This window comes from Oncorhynchus masou, chromosome 18 (assembly GCF_036934945.1).
Source record: "Oncorhynchus masou masou isolate Uvic2021 chromosome 18, UVic_Omas_1.1, whole genome shotgun sequence".
Classification (NCBI taxonomy): domain Eukaryota; kingdom Metazoa; phylum Chordata; class Actinopteri; order Salmoniformes; family Salmonidae; genus Oncorhynchus; species Oncorhynchus masou.
In genome coordinates, this window is record NC_088229.1 from 16,535,661 (window position 1) to 16,554,934 (window position 19,274).

The 19,274-nt window shown below is 44.2% G+C and overlaps 1 protein-coding gene across 2 annotated transcripts in view; it reads right to left on the reverse strand.

Moving 5' to 3' along the window:
* LOC135504098 (proto-oncogene tyrosine-protein kinase Src) overlaps nucleotides 1–19,274 on the reverse strand; it is a 47,697-nt gene that overhangs the window by 4,826 nt on the left and 23,597 nt on the right. Inside the window, exons 2-9 of one of the 2 annotated variants that reach the window (XM_064922388.1) lie at nucleotides 6,608–6,839; nucleotides 6,192–6,291; nucleotides 3,040–3,057; nucleotides 2,516–2,614; nucleotides 2,017–2,120; nucleotides 867–1,016; nucleotides 581–736; nucleotides 55–311 (exon numbers count right to left, since the gene is read on the reverse strand). In XM_064922388.1, coding sequence (XP_064778460.1) covers nucleotides 55–311; nucleotides 581–736; nucleotides 867–1,016; nucleotides 2,017–2,120; nucleotides 2,516–2,614; nucleotides 3,040–3,057; nucleotides 6,192–6,291; nucleotides 6,608–6,830 — 1,107 coding nt within the window. In that variant the 5' untranslated portion in view covers nucleotides 6,831–6,839. The remainder of the gene's footprint in view (nucleotides 1–54; nucleotides 312–580; nucleotides 737–866; nucleotides 1,017–2,016; nucleotides 2,121–2,515; nucleotides 2,615–3,039; nucleotides 3,058–6,191; nucleotides 6,292–6,607; nucleotides 6,840–19,274) is intronic. The other variant, XM_064922389.1, reaches the window with a different exon arrangement.

Genomic DNA, 19,274 nt, shown 5'->3' on the forward strand with positions numbered 1-19,274 from the left:
AGAAGGGGTACATAATTTGACTAGACAGTATTTTCCATATCTAAACTCTCTTACCTGTGAGGCCATGTCTACCAGCTGAGGAAGGCGGAGCATCTTGCCCATATCTCCCTTCAGGAAGTCCAATAAGCTCCCTTGTCCCATGTACTCAGTAACAATATAGATGGGTTCTTCAGACACCACAGCATAGAGCTGGACAAGCTTCTCATGTCTCAGCTTCTTCATGACCTGAGCCTCCTGGAGGAAGGCCTCGGGGGACATGGTACCCGTCTTCAGGGTCTTGATTGCTACCCGCGTCGTACCATTCCACGTGCCTTCACAGACAAAGGTTACACAGTTATGTCGTTGAAGTTCCAATTGTCATCAGATCATGTTTTTAAAATAATGCCAACTGCCAAGGACAATGTTTTGATGCAATGATAAATGCACTCTATAGACACTTGAGGTCCTCTACATGGCAATACACCCTGCTATGTCAGATCAGTTTATGGAGTCGGCTGAAGATCAGGAGAATCACACTGATTCCTACAGTAGCTGATTAAATCCCAAAGACCGTAGTGATAGTGGAGAGAGACTGTCTTACCCATCCAGACCTCTCCGAAGCATCCCTGTCCCAGTTTGAGGTCGAGGCGGAGGGAGTCCCTGGGGATCTCCCAGGCATCGCGTGCTAGGCCCTGGGTCTGAGGCTTCAGTACGGGACACACCTCTGTCAGACAGTGGCACAGTCCGTCTGCATGCTCTGAGAGGAAGGGAAGGAAACATGGTGAGCTTCAATATCATCTTCCGGTAGTGTTACTGTTAGTTGTTCTTCAAACATGTACAGCAGTAGAGTTTACATTTTCTATTTTAATTTAGAAAGAATGACTCACTGTGGTAGTGTGCGACAAGCTGCTGTAGGTTGTTAAACTGAGTGCGTGAGGTGATGTAGAACCCTCCACTGTCCAGCTTCCTGATCTTGTAATGTTTCACGTTCAGCCCTTTAGTGTTCTCATAGTCCAAGACTGACAGACAGTAGGCACCTGGGGAGGGGAACATAAGAGGAAATCAGTAAAGAAATAAAGATAACCTTGGAGTGGAAATATTGCTTCCTCCTTTATTTTTCATTCCATTAGCTGATGCCTTAGGCGACTTCTAGTCTTCCTGAGTTCCAAAGGAAGAGTAGTTTGAATGGGTCCTTTTGTGTTGATAAGTTCCTTTCCCTTGTGACAAGTCCCACAAAAACTAAGCAGTAGCCAGTCTCTCACCAGAGGGCAGCACCAGCCCAGTGAGCCAGCCTGATGATTGAACTCAAAGCCTGGGAATTCTCCCCTCCGTCCCTCTCTGTTTGAACTAGGCGGTAGGGCTTGTGGTTCTCGAACAGAGCCATCATGATTCCTTATTCTACATGTTATCGCGAGGCATGTTTGTTCTACATAACATATTTCTATCTGAACACTTGTTCCCCTCCGTTTTTCCCTGCTGAACACGCCCCTGGGTCTACAATGACCTACTTCTGTCCCACTCAGTCACCGAGGCCTCCCCACTGCTCCCACTCAGCTACCAGCAGGGTATCCCCCCCGTTCCCCTTTTTACCCTCCCTCTCTACGTTGAGCTTGGCCACGCACGCACACAGACCATGGAGAGTGTGTAATATTACCATGGCAGTGCAGTATCAGAGGCATCACATCTAACCTTTCCCCAGTTGCCCTAATGCTTCACTGTCTAAAACAGCATTCATCTAGCAAACAGCACAGCAAGGCACAAGAACTAGAACAGTGAGGAACAATGTCTTATCAGACAGTGCACTGTTTTTTCATTTGTCAATTTTAAATGAAGATGTGCTTCCCCAAATCTCTATTCTGATCTTAAAGCTGCAAACAGCTACTTCAAAAGAACATGTTTACACAGCGACACAGCTACACCGCTTCATCCCAAGAAAAAGGACAATGCCAATGGGCCGGCATTCCAGTGTGGTCTTAATTGTCAGTAGAGACGCTTTGTGATGTGTTTCCACTGGAGATGCTAGCCTTAGACACTCACCTTTGGTGGTCTCGCTCTCTCTCACCAAGAACGTTCCTTTCCTGTTCTCCAGACCCAACAAGAGCCGCTCCGAATCGCGACGTGTGATCTTCCCAAAATACCACCTAGGGAAGAGAGGGGAGAGAGCACGAGACACGGGGACCAGGTTGAGAGGAGGGGAAAAGGTGTGTCTTTGTGAGAGAGAGAGAACCGCCCGTGCTGGTTTCTGAAAATAAGTGACTTGTAAAACTCCTTCTGTGCATGCCCCAATCAAATAAGTATTGCATTCTGATTACTGCCCCTTACCTGGAAGCCATAGGCAATCTGAGATGACTGGTAGGATAAAGGTAAGAAATGGAATCATTACACAGTTTGTTTGTGTTATTGTAATGTGTGTCTATGCACGTCAGCTTGTACAGTATGTATGCCTTCAAGGTGCATTCCATTTTCAATTAAATACATAGAGAGAGAAGAAAAGGCCGGAAGGATAAATAGATAAGAGAGAGAGGGAGGGATTTACTCTTCTGCCTGGATGGAGTCAGAGGGAGCCACATAATTGCTGGGGATGTAACCGCTTTCTCCCGTAGTCAGAGATCGAGCCAGCCACCAGTCCCCTTCTCTGTGGAGACAAGGATAACAGAATATCACTGACGTTCTACTTTACACAGAGGGATTCTACTTCACTTGGAGTGATTCTAAAGAAAAACGAACACACATTCCTTATGAGTAGACTCAACAACAGGAGGGGATTATTTACAATATCCATAGATTACAGGGCGGTTTCCAGGACTGGTCCTAGGAAATCAGCCCTACAACTATTAGGAATACTAATGGAATGGATCTACAAGGGATTCAAACACCAAAGTGCACTGTGACACAATTAACCAAATGCAGGGAAGTTATCATCATGTGAACCAGCTACTATGATGCGTTAGTGACATGAACACACTGAGACACAAACACACACAGTACATTGACAACTGGACACACACACACAGTACATTTACATGAAGGACACACACAGACAACAGAAGCATCACTAACCTGCTGTTCAACTTTCTCCTAAATACAATTATGAAGGTATGCGATGGAGAAATAGTTTGGGGAGATAGAGAGGAGATGCGAAGGGGGTGGGTTGGGTTTAAAAAAAGAGACAGAAAGCGTGTTAGCAAAGTCGATTTGTAGAGATACAGTGAACAGAACAGAAGAATCATTACAACAGTAGTTATCCACCACACCCTCATCCCAACACTACAACGGAAGCTATAGGCCTAGCTCACCATTAAACCAGAAGTTGGTCTAAAGCTTTCACATCAAAGCAGGGTTTTCATTGATTTTATAGACAGAAGAGATTAAAAGCAGCGATATTTAAAACAGAGAACAGAAGAGGTGATTTGAAGCACAAAAATGTGGTGTAGACCTAATATCAATTTCAAGAAAGCCTAATGATCCATATCAAGTGCAGAAATCATAACATTTTACATTGACATATTAGTCATTTAGCAGACGCTCTTGTCCAGAGTGACTTTAAGGAGCAATTAGCGTTAAGTGCCTTGCTCAAGGGCACGTCAACCAATTTCGAACCAGCGACCTTTCAGTTACTGGCTCTTAACCGCTAGGCTACCTGCCACCCCTAAGCTACCGAAAACTAAGACAATACGTTTGGGTCATAAATAAGAAATAATAATGAAACATTATCTATGTTTTTATCATCTCGGGGGGGTTCACTAGTTTTATGTGTTTGACCTGGGTAACACTCTAGGTCCTGTGTGGCTCAGTTGCTAGAGCATGTTGCTTGCAACGCCAAGGTTGTTCGATTCTCACCGGGGACCAGTATGAAAAATAATTACAATGCACGCGCTCACTACTGTAAGTCGCTATAGATAAGAGCGTCTGCAAAATGACAAAAAATATAAAAATGTAAACACTAAGAGTAAAGATGCATCAGCTTCAGTGGTGAATATTATTATTATAATAACAACAACAAACTATCATTACATTGTCCTCAGCTCAGGCCTTCTAGGTCAACACTTGTTATAGCTGCAGTATTGGGGGCTCACTAGAATAATATGGTCCACTGCACTTCTATTGATCAGAGGCGCATCACAGACTGACTCCCTATGATTGGGTTACATTATCAGAATGAATGAACAGTCATTTTAATCATTTGAACAAGTACATTTTAGTTATTAAGCAGAAACTCATATCAAGCAATCAGTGCATTCAACTAAGGTACAACAACAAAAAAGGGGCTAGTTGCAACAAAATAAATATTAGCCTCCAAGTAGAAGCACCAGTGAGACATACAGCTGTGCTTTTGTGAATGAGAAAAAAGTACATCTACAACAAAACCCTGTCAGCTCACACAAAACAGATCCTTATGAAGGGAGTCTGTTCCTATGGTTACGGGCTGTACAGAGGGGGGACTGACACGCGGTTTGGGGGCAGAACAGCCAGCCAGCGCAGTGAGAGAGCAGTCATGCAGAGTACAGTGTGTGTATACAATGGGAGGATCGAATCCTGAATGTTGATTGGTTAAAAGGGCATTTCAGCCGGTGTCTATTCCACAAGTTACCACCTGCTAAATCTATGATGTTAAAATTACGTTAAAATGCCTATTTACTCTGTTCCATCTGACTGCGCAATCCAGTCTCATCAGCCCAGCCAGGCAATTTATAAACTTGATCTCCACTATAAAAAGCATCTAGACATTATCTCACATTTCTTTTATACTAAATCAAATCAAAGTTTATTTGTCACGTGCGCCTTACAGTGAAATGCTTACTTACAGGCTCTAACCAATAGTGCAAAAAAGGTATTAGGTGAACAATAGGTAGGTAAAGAAATAAAACAACAGTAAAAAGACAGGCTATATACAGTAGCGAGGCTATAAAGGTAGCGAGGCTACATACAGATACCGGTTAGTCAGGCTGATTGAGGTAGTATGTACATGTAGATCTGGTTAAAGTGACTATGCATATATGATGAACAGAGAATAGCAGTAGCGTAAAAGAGGGGTTGGCGGGTGGTGGGACACAATGCAGATAGCCCAGTTAGCCAATGTGCGGGAGCACTGGTTGGTCGGCCCAATTGAGGTAGTATGTACATGAATGTATAGTTAAAGTGACGATGCATATATGATTAACAGAGAGTAGCAGCAGCGTAAAAAGAGGGGGCACACAATGCAAATAGTCCGGGTAGCCATTTGATTACCTGTTCAGGATTCTTATGGCTTGGGGGTAAAAACTGTTGAGAAGCCTTTTTGTCCTAGACTTGGCACTCTGGTAACATTTAGTTTTCAACAGAGGAGACTTGTATAAACCTTGCTGTCAGTCTCTACAACATTTGCAACATTGTTTCAATATTCAAATTTGATCTCCAGCTGTCGCATAGTAATGAACGTGATGAGACAGACATGCAGGCAGCGTTTTGAAGTGCAGTAAGTTTGCAGTCTTTCCAGCTTCAGTTTGCTGTATTGTTGGCTAGCTCCTCTCAACAACAATGTCCTGACAAGAGAGCACATTTTCTATGCCAGGAGAAATCACGCCTCATTAGCTCATTGTTATGGATGTCTCCAAATAAATGTCACTAGAAAACAGCCTAAACAAATGCAAATGCAGCTACTGTTGTTATTCTGGCTGCACTGTTTGACTTGACTGTAAGTTAGCCGTAGTTGGCTGGCCAGCAAGCAAGGGATAAGAACGTTGCCAGCCAGTATGGCAATAGAACATTTAGAACAAACAACTGGGTCGCGTCCAGACACAGAACAAAAAGACTTAACGTATCTGTCAACCAAACGGATGGAAGGAAGAACAACCAGCCGGCTGGGGTAGCAACCCTAGATGTGTCGGGACTATATCTTGTGGAAGGATGAAATAGTATGAATAAATTATCACTTTTAATGAAAATATGTCAATCATTATTTGAATATGTTGGTAAACATTTGTATAAAAGTGATAATGCCCTTGAAGTTAGTGTTTGGAGTATATATTGGCACGGTTCTAATATATCCTCCAAACACCGGCTTAACTCTATTTCTTAAACTGCATTGTTGGTTAAGGGCTTGTATGTAAGCATCTTACGGAAAGGGCTACACCTGTTGTATTCAGCGCATGTAAAAAATACAATTTGATATGCGTCTTTCCATGTAGGTGTGACATTATCCTCATCCCAGTGTGTGTGTGGTGTTGCCTCACGTGTTGTTTACTATCTGTAGCCGCTCGCCCTTCCTGAAAGACAGATCAGAGGCAGTGCGAGACTCGTAGTCATACAGCGCAACGAACGTCGTCACTCCTCCTGTGGGGGAGAGAGCAGACAGACACTTATCTCAAGGGAGAGGGTCATGAAATATTAAGTCATATAGCAATACCATGTTTAAAAATACACCATATGTACAATTCAGATATCCCCGAGTAAACTGTGTTTGAAATTGTACTAAATAAGATTTGCATATACTAGTCAGTAGCATCAAATATATGGCATCCAATGGAGCTTGAGACGTTTTATATAATAATCATTCCTTTAATGAAATGAATAATGTATTTCTATGTTAATAATGTATTTCTATGCCATACTAGGTTATTAGTGGGGTATCTGGGCCCTAGTGTCTTACCTGCAAGTGTCCCTCTGTTAGGAGACGTGACGCTACTGGTGGACTCTGCACCCCCAAACAGGGCCAGCTCCGGGGTATTGGTCAGGGGCTGAGTGGGCTGGCGTGTCCCGTCCACTGCAGGGTTCCGATTGGATGTGAGGGTGTGCTGGGCAGGGCTGAAGTTGAGGCTACCAGCCCCTCCTCCCGAGCTGACGTCTTTGGGCTTGCTTTTGGTTCCCCCCATGGCCTAGACCTATAAGACAAACAGACAGACGAATGAGCTTCTGCAATTCAATAAAAAAATATATACTAAAAGTGTCTATTGAAATAGAACACAGTTCGCTAGGCTTTTTTTTTGTTGCAAACTACCCTCTCGCACTAGGCGTCCCCTCCTAGGCAGCTTAGCCGAGGGCAGGGCCAAGAGTGGAAACTGAAGTACATGTGAAGTCATACAGTTGCTATGTTCTAACCAGAGCAATACAGTATCATGTGCAGTAATAATACATGCTAAACCTAAGCTTCCCTAAGGATGGGCTTGTAGCTGCCACTCCTTAGCTACCACATAGGAATCCATGGCTGAGACCCTGCCCCACTCCCATCCTCCACCCTCCTGTCCCACTCCCATCCTCCACCCTCCTGTCCCACTCCCATCCTCCACCCTCCTGTCCCACTCCCATCCTCCACCCTCCTGTCCCACTCCCATCCTCCACCCTCCTGTCCCACCCCCATCCTCCACCCTCCTGTCCCACCCCCAATCTCCTTATACCTGTCCCACCCCCATCCTCCAATCCACCTGTCCCACCCCAATCCTCCATTTACCTGTCCCATCCTCCATATACCTGTCCCACCCCATCCTCCACCCTCATGTCCCACCCCATCCTCCACCCCCTGTCCCATCCTCCTTATACCTGTCCCACCCCCATCCTCCAATCAACCTGTCCCACCCCAATCCTCCATTTACCTGTCCCACCCCCATCCTCCACCCATATGTCCCCTTCCCATCCTCCATATACCTGTCCTGTCCCACCCCCATATACCTGACCCACCCCCATCCTCCATTCACCTGTCCCACCCTCATCTTCCTGTCCCACCCTCATCCTCCTGTCCCACACCATCCACCCGTCCCACACCATCCACCTGTCCCACACCATCCACCCGTCCCACACCATCCACCCGTCCCACACCATCCACCCGTCCCACACCATCCACCCGTCCCACACCATTTACCTGTCCCACACCATCACCTGTCCCACACCATCCACCCCCTGTCACCACAGCAAACAGAGATGTTTCTTCCCCCCCAAGAGATATGATTGAAAATGAAATGCATGACATGGTGTTACAGAAATGACAATGGTCAAGAGCATGCTAGGTGAGCAAAAAATCAGCTACTAAAGTACAGTGCCTTCGGGAAGTATTCAGACCCCTTGACTTTTTCCACATTTGCTAGGTTACAGCCTTATTCTAAAATTGATAAAATCGTTCCCGCCCACACAGCATGATGCTGCTACCACCATGGTTCACTGTAGGGATGGTGCCAGGTTTCCTCCAGACATGAGAATTGGCATTCGGGCCAAAGAGTTGAGAATTGGTTTCATCAGACCAGAGAATGGTCAGAGTCTGTAGGTGCCTTTTGACAAACCCCAGATCTGTGCCTCGACACAATCCCATCTCTGAGCTCTATGGACAATTCCTTCAACCTCATTGCTTGGTTTTTGCTCTGACATGCAATGTCAAATGTGGGACCTTATATAGACATGTGTGTGCGCCTTTCCAAATTATGTCCAATCAATTGAATTTACCACAGGTGGACTCCAAGTTGTAGAAACATCTCAAGGATGATCAATAAAAGCAGGATGCACCTGAGATGAATTTCGAGTCTCATAGCAAAGGGTCTGAATAAGGTATTGTTTTTTTCTTGTCATTATGGGGTATTTATTTTCATTATGTAGATTTCTGAGGATTTTTATTTAATCCATTTTAGAATAAGGCTGTAACCTAACAAAACGTGGAAAAAGTCAAGGGGTCTGAATACTTTCCCAAGGCACTGTATATATGGACATGGCTGTGTAGGCCATCATGGCTGTCATCATAGCGTTGTGCCACTGTGTGGCCTTCAGTATTTAGTGGCAGAGCACACATTGTTCTCCGCCATCGTGGTTTTGCAATGGCACTACAACACTAATGGATGGTACAGGGTGCAGTCCTCGATAGCTTATTAATGAGTCAGGATCAATAGACTCCCTCCCAGTCAGATCAAAGGGCTGGTTGTACAGGACGATACCCAACCTAACCCTTTATTCACACCCTCCTACCACCCAGTGAATAGTGTGACCTGGTGCCGTGTCATCGCTCCAGCTTATTTGCTCCAGAGGAATGATGTGATCATGTTGCCCCGAGGTGACTAAGTCCATCTGGCCATGCAGCTACATATGGGCTCATAAACATAAGAGTTCAATTGAGCATAAATATTTACACGTTGCTGAATCAGTGCGCATATGTACTGTAGCAGCTGTACACAAAACAGTTCTCTTGAGATAAAGATGTTCTCAATGAGAATAACCTGGATTAATAAAGTAGATGTTCTCAATGACAAGAGTATACCAATGACAACTGAGGAGTGTTTACACTATTTAACACACAATTAAAGGGATACATCAGGATTTCGGAAAAATACCCAGTCAGATGAACTCGTAGATACCATATTTATGTCTCTGTATCCAGTATGAAGGAAGTTAGAGGCAGCTTCTCAAGCTAATGCTAACTAGCATTAGTGCAATGACTGGAAGTCCCTGGGTACCTGCTTGTAACTTCCTTCAAACTCCACGCAGAGACATAAAAATGTTATCCACTAATTCATCTAACTCTGGGGAAGTAGATAGTCATTGCCAAAATACAGAAGTTTCCCAAAGTAAGGTGCTAAGATCACCTGAAGACTCTTGCTCTCTACTCCTCCTCAGCGTCCTGCCTGTATTCTTAGAGACTCCAGTTATAAACACATGAAGCATTTCAGTCTTCTCTAATTACAGTTTAGTGCACGAAATCATTACACCAGGAACATTTAGGGACCCAACCCTCCACTACTGTCATGGATGGATATAGGCCTAGCAATATGGTTTTGCTACAGATAGATACTAATTTGGAGAGGAGAGGCAGGGCCATGGATGTTTTTTTTCAAAGTCCTAGCAGTAGTCACCTAAACACGAAAGTGTCATGTTGACTAGTAATAAGGTAATTACTGGTAGCGTTTTTTGTGTTGCTTTTGCTTGTCTGGGGGGTCAGCTATTTCTTTGACCTAGAACAGACATCTCTATGGTTATGGTAGCAGTAGGTGGGCTAATGAGCCCTGTTACCAGGGCCTTTATTTAACTAGGCAAGTCAGTTAAGAACAAATTCATTTACAATGACGGCCTAGGAAAGGTGGGTTAACTGCCTTGTTCAGGGGCCGAACGACAGATTTTTACCTTGTCAGCTTGGGGATTTGATCTTGCAACCTGGCCCAAAGCTCTAACCACTAGGCTACCTGCCACTCCTAGTGATATTCATTACTAGTACTATTCATACTAATGAGACTACAGCCAAGGGCTGTGAGTCATGGAATTTGAAATGAAGGTTATTGGTCAGCCAAATGACCGCGGGGGTCACCGTAATAACCTCTTTTTTTTTACAGCAGAAACGGACTTAACCTCACGAATGCCCAGCCCCCCCGGTCTTCAGTCAGCTGTTTGTGCCACACAGTTTTTATTATTAGACGGCCTTCATCTGTATCCGCCGGTTACACGGTTATTGTGCCAGCCCTACTACAGCTACTTTCAATTTTGTGGATCTAACTATGGAGTCAGTCAGTTAGTGTGGTACTGGTCTCATTCAACAGACTGACATATGTCTTACTGGAAGCCTGCTAAGCTAAAGCAAGAAAGCAAGGCTGAGACAGCAAGGCTGAGACAACAAGGCTGAGACAACAAGGCTGAGACAACAAGGCTGAGACAACAAGGCTGAGACAACAAGGCTGAGACAACAAGGCTGAGACAACAAGGCTGAGACAACAAGGCTGAGACAACAAGGCTGAGACAACAAGGCTGAGACAACAAGGCTGAGACAACAAGGCTGAGACAACAAGGCTGAGACAACAAGGCTGAGACAACAAGGCTAGGCTAACGCTTCGAACACACCGATAGCATCAATGCGCAAAATAGTACGAAGCATCATCATATGTACGCAACAAAAGTTTAACATTCACTTTCTGCTACCATTTCGGTCAAGCAGTCTACACATACATTTTGACGCATACGTTCGATAAATCCAACGTATGCACCATACAGAACGCACTGCATCTGCCTCTGCAATGCAATGCTGCAAGGCAAATGCAGCGTTTCATTGGAAATTAATGTAATTCTGGAGTACCAAAATGCAATGATGCTGTTGGTGTGTTTGAAGCGTAAGACAGCAAGGCTGAGAGCTTCTCAGAGAGTTGCAATGTACTGAAGACATGCTGGAAAAATGTATGGCACACAAATAATAACACCCATCTCTCAATTTGTGAGACCCATCCATGCTTCACGTCTGTTGGAGGACACACACACCTGGCAGGCAGCCAGGAGATTGGAGATGGAGGCCCCCGGAGATTGGAGACGGAGGCCCCCAACCTCTTGCTGCTTATCAAACAGCTGTGGAGATTCCTATGGATCAGATGTACACTACAGCAGCAGCCCATCTAGCTTGCCATCCTCCGTCTTTCTCACACACAAACACCCACACAGACACTTTTCATGAGGGAGAAAAGCTGAACCAGCGGGGCTCATTACATTTCTAGTCCAGCCGGCGTCAGGGTGTGGGCAGGGGCTAGTTGTTGAGAGGGAAGGGGGGCTGGTGGGTAGAGAGAGGGGTCAAAGAGGATAGAGAGGCGGTCGATATGTCCCCCAAGGGTATGTCTGTACAACAAGATAGTTCTACTGTAAAGTAGCTAACAGTCTGGTCAGGTTAGAGAGCACACTCAGGCAGACACAAAGAGGACGGGTGGCACAGCAAGCTGGTCTTTGTGTCTTATCCACTAGAATGGCTGCACGGTTAATAACACCTTTCCTCTCCCATCTTCACTCCATCAAATAAACCCTCCATATTTCACACAACTGCCACTTTTATGATGGACTTGTTATTTGAACGATATGTCGCAGGTATTTATTCAGCATTACAAACTGGGTGGTTTGAGTCCTGATTGGCTGACAGCTGTGTTATATCAGACCGTATACCACAGGTATGACAAAACATTTATTTTTACTGTTCTAAGTAAGTTAGTAACCAGTTTATAACAGCATTTAGACACCTCAGAGGTTTGTGGTATATGACCAATATACCACGGCTAAGGGCTGTATCCAGGCACTAGCGTTGCATTGTGCATAAGAACAGCCCTTAGCCATGGTATATTGGCCATTACCACACCTCCTCGTGCCTTATTGCTTAAATATACATTACAGCTTGTGAATATTCTGAAACCATGTTATTTCTCAATACTAAATCAGCTTTAGACTATACCAATATGAATAGCTGCTTAAAATACCATGTGATTAAAAAAAATTCTCCCTATGTAAAATAAAACAGAATTTCATCCCATTAATATCTAGCCAGTGGTGTTCTATCACAATACTCCAAAACAAAACTCCAACAAAGCTTGTTTGTCAGATCTGACCAAATCTACCCATGTCTCAGACAGCTGAGTAAAGTCTAAGTCTTGGCTCTGGGGCATTCCACCCATCCTCGATTACACTACTGGTCAAACAAACAAGTCTATTGTCAGCTCACACTCACAGCAAACCCTGCAATCAAACACAATATGCCTGATTCACATCATATACATCCTACCCGAACCACACTGTGCTGGCTCGGCCCTACTGTATGGTTTGAATCAGGCTGCACTGTGCTGGCTCGGCCCTACTGTATGGTTTGAATCAGGCTGCACTGTGCTGGCTCGGCCCTACTGTATGGTTTGAATCAGGCTGCACTGTGCTGGCTCGGCCCTACTGTATGGTTTGAATCAGGCTGCACGGTGCTGGCTTGGCCCTACTGTATGGTTTGAATCAGGCTGCACTGTGCTGGCTCGGCCCTACTGTATGGTTTGAATCAGGCTGCACTGTGCTGGCTCGGCCCTACTGTATGGTTTGAATCAGGCTGCACTGTGCTGGCTCGGCCCTACTGTATGGTTTGAATCAGGCTGCACTGTGCTGGCTTGGCCCTACTGTATGGTTTGAATCAGGCTGCATTGTGCTGGCTCGGCCCTACTGTATGGTTTGAATCAGGCTGCACTGTGCTGGCTCGGCCCTACTGTATGGTTTGAATCAGGCTGCACTGTGCTGGCTCGGCCCTACTGTATGGTTTGAATCAGGCTGCACTGTGCTAATGCGCAAGACACTGTGCTTGCTACGGAACGAGGTCGACCAAAATCTTCTCTTCACACACCGCCTCTCCACGGATGACAGCCACCGGGAAATATGGAAATGGATAATTAAAGTCATGAAGCGACCACCATGTTTGGGCGGGAAAAGGAAAAAAAAGGGAGAGAGAGCGAGAGAGGGATAGTGAGACATACACAGAGCGAGAGATGGCGAGAGAGACAGCGAGAGGCAGAAACACACAGAGAGAGCATGCGTGTGAGAGAGACACAGCGAGAGAGAGAGGCAGCGAGACAGACAGAGAGAGACAACAAAGGGCGAGAGAGGGAGAACTATACCACCCAGATTCTGCCTTTCTGTGTGATAAACCAGTGAGGTCTAGTCTGTGCCTCATTGGGTCTAATAAGCCTGAGGTAACTAAGCACTCAGCACCTGCTCCACCCACTACAAGGCAGAAATAAACCCAACAAAATCCCTCTGGCAACAAGGCATGGGGGGGGGGGATGATGGATTTGCTTAATTATGCACAAGAAACCAGCAACGGATACAAAATCCTTCAAGTCTCATGGGCTTTGGCTGAACAGGGGAATCATCTTTTAATTTAGCTGCCAGGTTGTCTTTTGTATATTCTATTTTTTTCCCACTCATTTTTATGTTTCTTCTGAAAGGATAACAAAGTTAATCTCTGAATAAGAAAGTGAAACAGACAATTCAAAGGCTATTGTGTCATTCATCTATTTAAGACGGTGCATTAAATCACTTCTTTGTCTGAACATTTCCTATTAATAACACAACATTTCCCTGATGAATTCAGTTAATGTTTCTGTAAAATAAACCTGAATCCCCTTTTTGACCATCAAGCAGTCTTCATTTACTCATGAATAGTGGTCCTGTGTAACACCAGGGTTGTGGGTTTGATTCTCGCTGGGGCCACGCAAATGAATTTGTATGCACATTTGTAAGTCGCTTTGGAGAAAATAGCATGACATATTCTTATATTATGAAAGTAATAAAACAACATACAGACTTGATTCTATTTGTTCAGGCTAAGATTGAACCCCTATAACCAACTAAAATGATGATAGGCTGTTAACAGTAAGTGAGAATGTTTAAGCCAATATTTACATAGTATTGCACTCTCATTCCAGTGAAAGGAGAATCACCTGTGGGAAAATAGAGACAGAACTTCAAAAACTGAGGTTAGGAGGGTTAGGTTTCATGTCATTGCTCAATGTTCTTATTTAGGCGGAAGGTACACATCAACTTCTAGAGAAGAAGAGTTGAGGGGGAGCAGGTAGACTAGCTGTTAAGAGTGTTGGGCCAGTAACCAGAAGGTTTCTGGTTTGAATCCCAGAGCAGACCAGGTGAAAAAATTGCCGATGTGCCCTTGAGCAAGGCACTTAACCCTAATATTGACTGTAAGTCGCTCTTGATAAGAGCATCTGCTAAATGACGTAAACGTAGGGGGAGGGCATCAAGTGAACAAAGACTAGGCCGCATTAAACCTGAGGGTGTACTATGACACGAGATCGCAAGCTAACTTTGGTGAACTAATTCCTCTGAGTTCAACTCAACTCGGGATAACAGTTGACACGAAAGTGGCTAAATCTCGCTAGCATCGTAGAATACCCCAGCGGAGCTGTGTCAGAAAAGTTTACTAACCACAAAATCCTTGCTTTCTCCAGTCCTTGTTTCCTCCATTGCATGCTCAAAGTTAATTGGGTGAGGTCCGAGGGAGGAACCATTGACCTCGTCCAAAGCACTTTGAGAGGAATTGAAAACAAGGACAGAGGAAACAAGGATTTGATGTTTTCAGACCCAGCCCTCAAATCAGGCCTTAGAAGTTTTCCTTCATCTTAATGCTCTCTATGTAATTACTCCAGGGAAAGCAGGAAAAGTGGGAGGCTTTGGCCTTGGCCCTCCCTGCGTCACTGCCCACCGATTGCAGCCCTAATCCAGCCGCTTGTTTCTCCCCAGATTATCAACATCAATTCCGTAATTGCATTTGGATATACCATGATGAAGATCCATCTGGGGAGTCAGGACTAGATGTAACTGAACAACATTGGTTACAATATATTTTAAAGGACCGGATTCAGACCCCTTGACTTTTTCTACATTTTGTTACTTTTCAGTCTTATTCTAAAATGGATTAAATAAATAATTAAAAAACTCAATCTACACACAACACCCCATAATGACAAAGTAAAAACAGATTATTATTTTATTTTTTTGCAAATGTATTAAACATAAAGAACAGAAATACCGTAATTACATAAGTACATTTTGCTATGAGACCCAAAAGTGAGCTGAGGTGCATCCCGTTTCCATTGATCATCCTTGAGATGTTTTAATTGACTGGACATGATGATCTGGAAAGACACACACCTGTCTATACAAGGTCCCACAGTTGACAGTGCATGTCAGAGCAAAAACCAAGCAATGAGGTCGAAGGAATGGTCCGTGACAGGATTGTGTTGAGGCACAGATCTGGGGAAGGGTACCAAAACATTTCTGCAGCATTGAAGGTCCTCAAAAACACAGTGGCCTCCATCATTCTTAAATGGAAGAAGTTTGGAACCACCAAGACTCTTTCCACAGCTGAACGTCCAGCCAAACTGAGCATTCAGGGGAGAAGGGCCTTGGTCAGGGAGGTGACCAAGAACCCAATGGTCTGACAGAGCTCCTCTGTGGAGCTGGGATAACCTTCCATCTCTGCAGCACTCCACCAACCAGGCCTTTATGATAGAGTGGCCAGGCGGAAGCCACTCCTCAGTAAAAAGGCAAATGACAACCCACTTGGAGTTTGCCAAAAGGCACCTAAAGGCTCTCAGACTATGAGAAACAAGATTCTGTGGTCTGATGAAACCAAGTCTCAACTCTTTGGCCTGAATGCCAAGCATCACGTCTGGAGGAAACCTGGCACCATCCCTATGGTGAAGCATGGTTTTTCAATGGCAGGGACTGGGAGACTACTAAGGATCGATGCAAAGATGAAAAGTACAGAGAAATCCTAGATGATAACCTGCTCAAGCGCACTCAGGACCTCAGACTGGGTGAACGTCCCTAAGCACACAGCCAAGACAACGCAGGAGTGGCTTCGGGACAAGTCTCTGAATGTCCTTGAGTGGCCCAGTCAGAGCCCGGACACGGCCCCGATCGAACATCTCTGGGGAGACCTGAAAATAGCTGTGCAGCAGCACTCCCCATCCAACCTGACAGAGCGAGAGGATTTGCAGGGAAGAATGGGAGAAACTCTCCAAATACAGGTGCGCCAAGCTTGTAGCGTCATACCAAAGAAGACAAGGCTATAATCACTGCCAAAGGTGCTTCAACAAAGCATTGAGTAACGGGTCTGAATACTTATGTAAATGTAATTTCTATTTTTTATTAAGTATCAAACCATTATGAGGCATTGTGTGTATATTGATGAGGAAAAATACCAATTTAATCCATTTTAGAATAACCTAACAAAATGTGGAAAAAAAGTTGAGGTGTCTGAATACTCACTGCAGGCAGCTACTGCAGCCGAGCACATATATCATCCTGCCTAGACAAATCCATCTGCTGCAGTTTGCTAAATACAGGCAGGCACCCGACAGTAAATCTCCCCTACAGACTCCAGAGCTTGGACTCAGTCAGAGAATTCATTAAGTAACTTAAGTCGTGCTTATCCTGCTCAGGCAGAGAGCTGCTCTGGTTCATAGCCCTTAACAAAGTTCAGTTACAGAATGTGGGTTTTTCGTTTATTTTCCCCACAAACAAGAAGATTTTTTCTACTATTTCTCATTTTTTCCCCTCTTTGCATTGTTGGGAAGGGCCCGTAAGTAAGCATTGCACTGTTACTCTACGAAGCACGTGACAATTTTTATTTGATTTGAAATGGTTAAATGTCACGCAGTGTTTAACACATCCCTCCTCTATTTGATTCAGCCAACCTACACCTCGGTAACAGGACCGAGCCTACCTCCACTATCCCCCGTCCTATCCAGTAAAACATTAATAGGCAAATTATTTCTGTGTAGTTTCAATGGAGTCCATCCACACACCCCAATTAACACTCTCAAGCTTGCTGTGTTCAAACTCTTTTCATGTGATAGTTTGTGTGTATCAAGTCAAACCAGGAACACTCAAAGCCAAATAGCTCTCCCATGTTTGGAAGGGCCAAAGGTAAACCTCCACCAACAGGGAGAGGAGTACACTGGCTGCTAGGGAGTGTTGAACTGAAGACAGCAGGGCTGTCAGCCCAGAAAGAGACCCTCCTCTGCTCTCCAATCACTGAGAGACACCAGGTCAGAATGGGGAGTTAGTGGAGCCAATATTTACCTCTCCACACAGAACACACCAGCCGTTGCCATGGAGATGATTCCTCACATTCCACAAGCAACGGCTCTGATGCACTTGTACTCTCACACTTATTTGTCAGAGAAACGTGCAGAAAACGGTAGCAAGCTTCTCAGAAAAAGAGAAAAACACAGCCTTTATCCTGTGGTTCTTAATAGGATCAGAGCCTGTGAGTCCTGATCCCTTCCACTGTTCAAGTGTGTGTGTGTGTGTGTCAGCAGCACTGATACTTCTGCTTTACCCAATCTAAGTTCATATCACTAACTGTTTTCAAAACAAAACATCCATTCAGTGTTACCATAAAAAAGTCACACTGCCCTCAAAAAAGGCTGATTGGTCTTAAAACCCTCTCCCTCCACAGGCAGGTTACATATTTACGACTTGAAAATCAACAAACGAGCCACTGGTCTGGCAGGGTTCCCAGGTCCATGGTTTTTCTAAAGGCCTGTTATGCCCGGTGCCGAATCTCACTGCAACACGTATGAAATCCTTTTGGAATTGAGGCTCAACTCGTAAATATCTAGGCCATTTTGTATTAGGAGGGGATTTGTTTAGAGGACAGTTACTGTGATGTCATGGAGGGAGGGAGGAGCGTCAGGGAGGGAGGGAGTGCTGAATGAACCAAAACAGAAGTGAATGTTGAAGTCTCAAAGTTAACTTCACATCAAGCAACAAAAAAGTTAGATATTTCTCACCATTTTCATCTTTCCCTACTTTCCTCCTTTTGCTTTCTTTAATCATTTACTTTTTTATTTTAGTCATTTAGCAGACACTTATGCAGAGCGATTTACAGGAGCATTTAGGGTCAAGTGCCTTGCTCAAGGGCACAGACAGATTATTCAGTCAAGTTACTCATTATAGGACTAGAGGTTGACCGATTAATCAGCATGGCTGATTAATTAGGGCTGATTTCAAGTTTTCATAATCGGTTTTTGGATGCTGATTACGGCCGATTACATTACACTCCAGGAGGAGACTGCGTGGCAGGCTGACCACCTGTAACGCGAGTACAGCAAGGAGCCAAGGTAAGTTGCTAGCTAGCATTAAACTTATCTTATAAAAAACAATCTTAACATAATCACTAGTTAACTACACATGGTTGATGATATTACTAGTTTAACTAGCTTGTCCTGTGTTGCAAATATCAATGCGGTATCAATTCATCATCGAATCACAGGCTACTTCGTAAAATGGGTGATGATTTAACAAGTGTATTCGCGAAAATAGCACTGTCGTTGCACCAATGTACCTAACCATTAACATCAATGCCTTTCTTAAAATCAATACACAAGTATATATTTTTAAACCTGCATATTCCGATAAAAGAAGTTAATGTTGGCAGGCAATATTATCTAGGGAAATTGTGTCACGTCTCTTGCGTTCTGTGCAACAGAGTCAGGGTATATGCAGCAGTTTGGGCCTCCTGGCTCGTTGCAAACTGTGTGAAGAGCATTTCTTCCTAACAAAGACCGTAATTAATTTGCCAGATTTTTACATAATTATGACATAACATTGAAGGTTGTGCAATGTAACAGTAATATTTAGACTTAGGGATGCCATCCGTTAGATAAAATATGGAACGGTTCCGTGTTTCACTGAAAGGATAAACGTTTTGTTTTTGAAATGATAGTTTCCGGATTTGACCATATGACATTAATAAAGCTTGTATTTCTGTGTGTTTATTTGTAATCTATGATTTGATTTTTGATAAAGCAGTCTGACTGAGCGGTGGTAGGGAGCAGCAGGCTCGTAAGCATTCATTCAAACAGCACTTTCCTGTGTTTGCCAGCAGCTCTTCGCAATGCTTGAAGCACAGCAATGTTTATGACTTCAAGCCGATCAACTCCCGAGATTAGGCTGGCAATACTATAGTGCCTATAAGAACATCCAATAGTCAATGGTATATGAAATACAAATGGTATAAAGAGAAATAGTCCTATATTTCCTATAATAATTAC